A 7,498-nucleotide genomic window follows, 5' to 3' on the forward strand; every position below is an offset into this window, starting at 1 on the left:
ACTTTGTTTTATATTAGGAAGAATCTCTTGACTGTGAACGTGATTAAATAGTGAAACAGGATGCCAGGAAGTGTTGGGAAATTGCCTATTGGAGACCTTCAAAGTAAACTTAACATTTCATCCCTGTTTCCCAGGGTTGGCAATAAGACATGGTGTCACAATATTTATTTGAGTGTATCCTATTTAACATTTACTGTTCAAGTGTGAGTAGCTATGATTAAATAGAAAGCATCCTTATTTTTCCTGCCTCAAGATGGTTTTCATTGTTTCAAATACCCTGTAGTATTTTTCCATTATATTTTCTTTCAGCTCCTTTTCTAGCCTTACTCACCTGTTGTTCTCTCAGTCCAAACTCTGGGGCAAGGTTAGAAAAACACAACTGATTCAAAGGGAGAGACAGAGGTAACCTTTCAGAAACTAAACTAAATGCTAGTTCAGTTTAGACATTTTCGTACTTTGGAGTTTCAGCTGCATGCTTATTATCTTAAACATCAGGTTGCAGTTGTGAGTGTATGTTTTTGTAGTTAACTGCATGAGCATTCTGTTGCACTGTTTTTACATACTCATTTGCAGGTTTGTCTTCTCTACCAGTCTTTTCTCTGTGAGAATAGAGAAAACGTCTTTCATTTCAGTGTCCCTTGTTCAAGAGCAGCATTCCTTGACTCATCATTTCTGATATTGTAGGTGCACATTAAAAGTTTATTGTACCAAAGGATAGTGTCTGGTTAATACCCAGATACTATAGGCATCTTTATTTGGAGTTCCAGTCTTCCTCAAAGGCTTGTTTAGCTCCTCAACCAAGTATACTCAAATATTGAATCATTCTCTTTTTCATTCATTTTACTTTGGCACTTCTGTTTGATTCTCTATCCTTAACCCAAATTTTAATGCCCCAAGTTAAAGAGAATTGTACTGTGTAAGGAAAAATGTTTTTTGAGGAAGAAGACAATTATAAAGATTAAAGATGCTCATCATAGAAGTGGGAAATAAACTTAGGGTTTCTAATATGGCAATTTATACTGTATGTGATTCTAAAATATAAAAGTTATATATGAAGGAAAGTTCACAAAAAATGAGTTTGGTGGAATCTTAGTTTGTATCCTGATAAATGCAAAATAATCTAATAGCAATTTTAAAATGCCAAACACAAAAAAATATTTATTTGGAGGAAGAGATTAAAATATGTCCTGAATATATTCAAAATAAACATATGTGTAATACAAAAAATACAGACATTATGTATAGATTATATTGATATTCTGTGTGCTTTTTATCTTTCCAATACAGATATGAGTATCATTGGGCAGATGGAACAAACATAAAGAAGCCTATTAAGTGCTCTGCACCAAAGTATATTGATTACCTGATGACTTGGGTTCAGGACCAGTTGGATGATGAGACATTATTTCCATCAAAAATTGGTATAATTGTTTTGGTTAACTGGGATCCATTATGATTTATCTACCTTCATACTTTTCTAGGACTTACAGTAGAATTGCCTGTATATTCAAGGAACCATGCTGGATTAATTGCCACTTCAAAATAGTTCTAATATTTCTATTCTTATATGCTTGAAAAGTGTCTTTTTCATACCAAGTTTATCATGCATTAATTAGGTAAACCTCCCTATAATTTTAAACAATAAGAAGATCAGTATATCTTAGATTGTAACAAATCTGGCCTGTGTTAAGGGAGAAAAAGAGACTGGATGTTGGGTAGACAGCTGGTCATCATCTGCTGTTGTCTTATTCATTTCATATTCAGAAAGGGAGTTTGTATGACATAAGGGGCTTCTTTCGTGGCTCAGCTGATAAAGAATCTGCCTGCAGTGTGGGAGACCTGAGTTCAATCCCTGAGTTGAGAAGATCCCCTGGAGAAGGGACCAGCTACCCACTCCAGGATTCTGGCCTGTAGAATTCCATGGACTGTATAGTCCATGGGGTCGCAAAGAGTCAGACATGGCTGAGCGACTTTCACTTTCTTTTACTTTTATATGACATAAACCCAGTATTACATTATATTTTTGTCAGAGCATTTGTATTCATGACCCATAGCATGAACCTTGGGCTGTGAAATCAAACTAGGTGAGAAGAAAACAAGATTTGATGGGTTGGCCTGTTAGCACCTAAGTGACTTCTGCTTTTTTTTATATTCGCTGGCCTTTTAAAGGGCTAAACTTTCAAGCAGAAATTATTTACATTTAAACAGTTCATATGACTTTACTGTGTCAAACTGCTTACAGCTGTGTTTTCTGAAAAAAATAAGAAATTGCTTTTTCAACTTCTTGACTGTATTTTATGCTTTTTTACTTTTGGGGGGAGAAGGATGTGGTAGAGGAGACAGCAAAGTAAATAGTTGCTGTTACGACACATTCATTGAATGCTTTAACTACTTCAAAGCCTTTGTAATGAAAGGTCTGTTTTTCAAAACTGCATTCCTTATATACGTAGTATGGTATGGGATAAGTGCTCTTATCTTTTATCTTCCATATTTTTAAACTTTTTATTTTAACCCAATTTCAGACTTCTGTTAATAGAAAATTTGTAAGAATCATGCAAAGAACCCTTACATATCCTTCTTCCAGATTCTTTAGTTGCCAGCATTTTAACTTATTTGCCTTCCCTCTCCCTCCTTCCCTCCCTGCTTTGCTCCTTCCCTCACTCCTTCCCTATTTTTTCTTCCCTCCTGACCCCACATTCTTTCCTTTTCCTGAAGATTTGAGAGTAAGTTGCATATATGATGACCTTTATCTCCATGTGCTTCAGTGTGTATTTTTTTAGACAATCACAGAGTAACGTTCAAAATCAGGAAATTAATACCAGTACAATATTATTGTCTAATTTACAGATCTTATTCCAGTTTTTTAGTCTTTTTTCGGTCTTTCGTGACATTGACATTTTTGAAGAGTGTAACATACTATTTTGTATAGTATATCCCCCCAAATGTCTTATGTTGTCTTATGTTTTCTTGTGACCTATAACTTTTTTCTTTTAATTTTATATTGAAGTATAGCCATTTAACAATGTTGTGATAGTTTCTGGTAGGCTGCAAAGGGACTCAGCCATACGTATACATGTATCCTTTTTCCCCCAAACTCCCCTCCCATCCAGGCTGCCAGATAACATTGAGCAGATTTCCCTACTGTGCCATACAGTAGACCTTGTTGTGACTTATAATATTTTTAAGTGGGCAGTAGGCAGTGTGATCACACTGAAGCCAGTAGTACCATAAAAGTATTTGGCTTGTGTTTTGCCAGTCTGGATCATTTAGCCAGTTTAACAAGGGATGTGGATTTTTTTATTTTTCTAGCTTTATATTTGTTTGATGCTATAAAAGTGTTCTAATTCAGAAAGCGAAGCTCTCTAATTGAGCAGAGACCACAGCTAATTTCAAGATAAATGTAGTCCTGGTGTGGTAATGCGATAACTTCCGTAGGAAAAAAAATATAAAAATATATTGGTATCTAAATGTGGTGATACATTATTTCTGTTCAACATAAGAAATCTGAGGGACTAAGTGTGCATTTTAGCACCATTACCATCTCAGACATTTATTTGTGGTATTTTTGGTAAACTGGTGTTATATTACAGGCCCAAGGGGCCATACTGAAGACAGATTCTTATTCCATAGAAGCATTGAAGTTTGTTTTCATTCATGATATATTGAGAACATTTGAAAAGTGCAATGGGTATATTAAGTAGTAATAAAAATATTTCTTATTTTCAGCCTTGTTTTGGTAAGTTATGTTGTCACTTGCTGACAAACTCATACTGCTGTGTTCTCTTCTTATTAATAGAGAGAGTTGTTTATCTCTTTACTAGGTGTCCCATTTCCGAAGAATTTCATGTCTGTGGCAAAAACTATACTCAAACGCCTCTTTAGGGTTTATGCTCACATTTATCATCAGCATTTCGACCCTGTGATCCAGCTTCAAGAGGAAGCACATCTCAATACATCTTTCAAGCACTTTATTTTTTTTGTCCAGGTAAGTTGGATTAGGGGTTTCCCTGATAGCTCAATAATTTGGTAAAGAATTTGGTAAATTCTCAAATTCTCAGAATTTGGTAAAGAATCTGCCTGTGATGCGGGAGACCTGGGTTCTACCCATGGGTTGGGAAGATCTCCTGGAGAAGGGAAAGGCTACCCACTCCAGTATTCTGGCCTGGAGAAATCCATGGACTGTTCAGTCCATCAGGTCGCAAAGAGTCAGACATGACTGAGCCACTTTCACTTTCAAGTTGGATTAGGAGATACTTTTTTCTCAGTAAAAGCAGCCATCTATAGAGTTATGAGGTGAATGCTACATCCATACTGTCAGAATAAAATTTGCTCTATTTCTTTAGTCTCTATCCTCTTGAATACTTGCCGTGATGATAAAGACTTGCCTTCAGTTTCTGAATTCCATCACAAGTCTACAGTGAAGCTGAGCGATCTAACTTCAGCTAACTGTCTGTAATGGAGCAGCTGAATAGGGAACTTGGCTAGTAGACATGGAGTTGAACTTGTCTCTGAGCACTCCTGCTACTCCTTTTTCCTGTCTCCTCTAGATCTTTTTTCGAAGATCTGGCATAGAAATGAACTTTAAATAGCATATCTTTTCCCTCCTTTTAAAACCATATTCTGAGTAAGTTCTGAATTTGATAACTGTCCATTATTCCAAAGGGGGAAAAAATGTTCCAAAGAGCGTTGATATTCCAGAAGTCCATTAATCTTTGATCTGACTCCTTAGGTTGACCTCCTCTTCCTTCACTGTTTAGTTCTCAGACAACTGGCCTAGACATGTAGACTAAAAGAAATGAGGCTATTCTTGCCCTGCTATAGTAATTAGAGAACCAACAGATAGGAGTGAAAAAAGTAGAAATGCATAAACTGAGCAGATATTTTTCAGTGGAGGTTGGAGAAGGAAGATGGTAGGTAGGAGATGTCCATGACTTATAACTCTGTTGTTTTTTTTAATCTGTTTTTGTATATAAACTTATAAATGCCTTTCTCACACTCATCTCCACAAAGAAAAATTTGTTTATTTTCCTTTTATTCACACTCCTCACACTGAGGGCACATATTTTTGTATCTTAATTTCACCTATATAAACAAAAAAAATTTAGGAGATAGTAACTTGCCAAAATCATTGCTCTGAGCAATTATTTTACTGTGTGTCCTATCTATAGACACCAATAGAAACAAAGAAAATGTTATACTGTCTGCCTCCGTGCCTTAGTTTAGGCAGAACATGATTACTTGAGGTTTCAGTAGTTTGGGAGAGGATTTCTCTCACCAGAAAGTTTAGTTTTACCTTACTGTATAATGTTAAAGTACCCTGTATCTCTCAATGCCTAGCAAATAGTAAGAAATTGATATGTGGTATTTACCACATCTGAGCCTCGTTACATCTGAGGACACTGATGGTTTTAAAGGTAGGTCCGTTGGTTATACAGTATCACCTCTTTGGGTGAGAGTGGCCCCTGCCCTGGGCCTCACAATTTAGAAGTTTTACCCTGGCCCTTCTCCACCTTACTCCTCGCCACAGAGTGAGAAATCCACAGGGCCAAGAACATACCTGCATAGGTCCTTTCTGGTATGTGCTCGGGTACCTGAGATTCAGAATTCCCTGCCCACATGGTCCCAAGTGTATTTCCAGGATCTGCGTGGATCTTTTCTGTTGGTCCATTGTTTTAAGGAAAGGTCATGTCTCTTAGGTGTATATCTCTAAACCTGAATACCCATATTACAGCTGTTCATGAATGCGTGTGGACATTGCCTTTATAAGCCAGTCAGGGTGTCCACATTCCTGCACGTGAGACCCTTTGAAGTTCAGGATGGAGCTGGGGTTTGGTAGATCAGGGAGGTTTGCTGAGGGCCAAGGACTGGCTCTCCTCATGTGTAGACTCTTGAGGAGTCTTTTTAAAATTCTAAATTTGAATTTGCCTTCCTAGCTACTATGAAGGTGTATTTGTCAAGGCAGGAGAATCAAACATATATAAAAATATATTAGCTTAATATAAAATATAATAACTTAGTCATGTGATACAATATCCATTTGTGTTCTTGGTTCACACCCCACAAATCTTAGTGGTAGACTTGCTATTAAATGCCCCTTAATGTTTCTTCTCAGTACTTACTGTAGTGGTTGGCGTATGGTGAGTGCTAATAAATGAGTGAAATTGAGAGCTCAGAATGCCCCATTGTGGCAGAAGATCAGAAATATTGACAACCTTTATATTTTAACCTTATAATTTGTAAGCTATTTTTATAGGGGAAAGCTATTCAGAATTGAATTTCAGAATGACAGTGATAGAACTTCTAAAGAAGCACAAATTAAATCCAGGCTTTCTTATTTGTTCTTAATAGAATTTTATTGCTTATCATCTGTGGACTCCACATTATTCATGTCATTCTCATACTGTATTCTACGTAGCTTGCAGATATGTTAGTTAATAACATAAACTAAATCTTTTATTCTTCATATAATGCTGAAATTTGCCTGAGAATTTTTTTGGTCCCTGCTTGATTGGATATATCTAAATGGTGTCCCAATTCTTCATCCTAACAGAGCAGCAAGTCTCATTTATTGTTTACTTTGTGCCAGGGATTACATGAAGTGGTTCACACACAGTATCACATTTAGTCCCCGCAGCAATCTTATGAGATGTGTGTGTGTGTGTGTGTGTGTGTGTTAGTTACTCAGTCGTGTCCAACTGTTTGCAACTCCACGAACTGTAGCTGGCCAGGCTTCTGTGTGTGTGTGTGTGTCTGTGTGTTAGTCGCTCAGTCGTGTCCAACTCTTTGCAATTCCACAAACTGTAGCTGGCCAGGCTTCCCTGTCCATGAAATTCTCCAGGCAAGAATACTGGAGTGCGTTGCCATTCTCTTCTCCAGAATCTTAAGAGATAATTTATCCTAATATTAGTAGAAATGTAAAATACCAGAAGTGGTTAAGTGATTTGCCTAAGATGCAAGAGGTAGAGAGTAGGAAAAAAAGACTTGCATTTACTTTAAAAGCTAATTCCCAGCAAATGTTAATGGAAATCTATTTTGGAATGAGATGTAAATAATATGTTCTTGCTCTTTCTTCTGCCTTTGTCGGCACATAGGAATTCAACCTAATTGATAGAAGAGAACTTGCACCACTCCAGGAACTGATTGAAAAACTCACCTCAAAGGACAGATAAAAGGAAGGGGACCTATGCAAATTATTCCTCAAATGAAGCTGTGTGGCATGTATTTGAATTTTGTTGTATTTTATTTTTATCTTGGTTGTTTTTATCTTATGCTTGGAGGGCTTCTTTGGGTTCCTTTTTCTTTAATCTGAATAAATGAAACCATATACTATTGCTAGAGGAAGCCAAGAACCACTGTCTATACATTTGATAGGGGTAAATTTTGTCTTAGTGGCATATAGTATTTTTTTTAAACTTGGAGAATTTTTAATAATATTATATGTTGAAAGAAAATGCTTACTGATTAGACTGCTCATGGATGGGTGTTCTCCTTGTGTAAA

The 7,498-nt window shown here is 36.5% G+C and overlaps 1 protein-coding gene across 2 annotated transcripts in view; it reads left to right on the forward strand.

Annotated features, from left to right (window-relative positions):
• MOB1B (MOB kinase activator 1B) overlaps positions 1-7,169 on the forward strand; it is a 55,900-nt gene extending 48,731 nt beyond the window's left edge. For both annotated transcript variants that reach the window (XM_068975324.1, XM_068975325.1), the window contains exons 4-6: positions 1,288-1,421; positions 3,822-3,985; positions 7,092-7,169. In XM_068975324.1, coding sequence (XP_068831425.1) covers positions 1,288-1,421; positions 3,822-3,985; positions 7,092-7,169 — 376 coding nt within the window. The remainder of the gene's footprint in view (positions 1-1,287; positions 1,422-3,821; positions 3,986-7,091) is intronic.
• Positions 7,170-7,498: the final 329 nt, after the last annotated feature.

The sequence above is a fragment of the Capricornis sumatraensis genome, chromosome 7, assembly GCF_032405125.1.
Source record: "Capricornis sumatraensis isolate serow.1 chromosome 7, serow.2, whole genome shotgun sequence".
Taxonomy (NCBI): domain Eukaryota; kingdom Metazoa; phylum Chordata; class Mammalia; order Artiodactyla; family Bovidae; genus Capricornis; species Capricornis sumatraensis.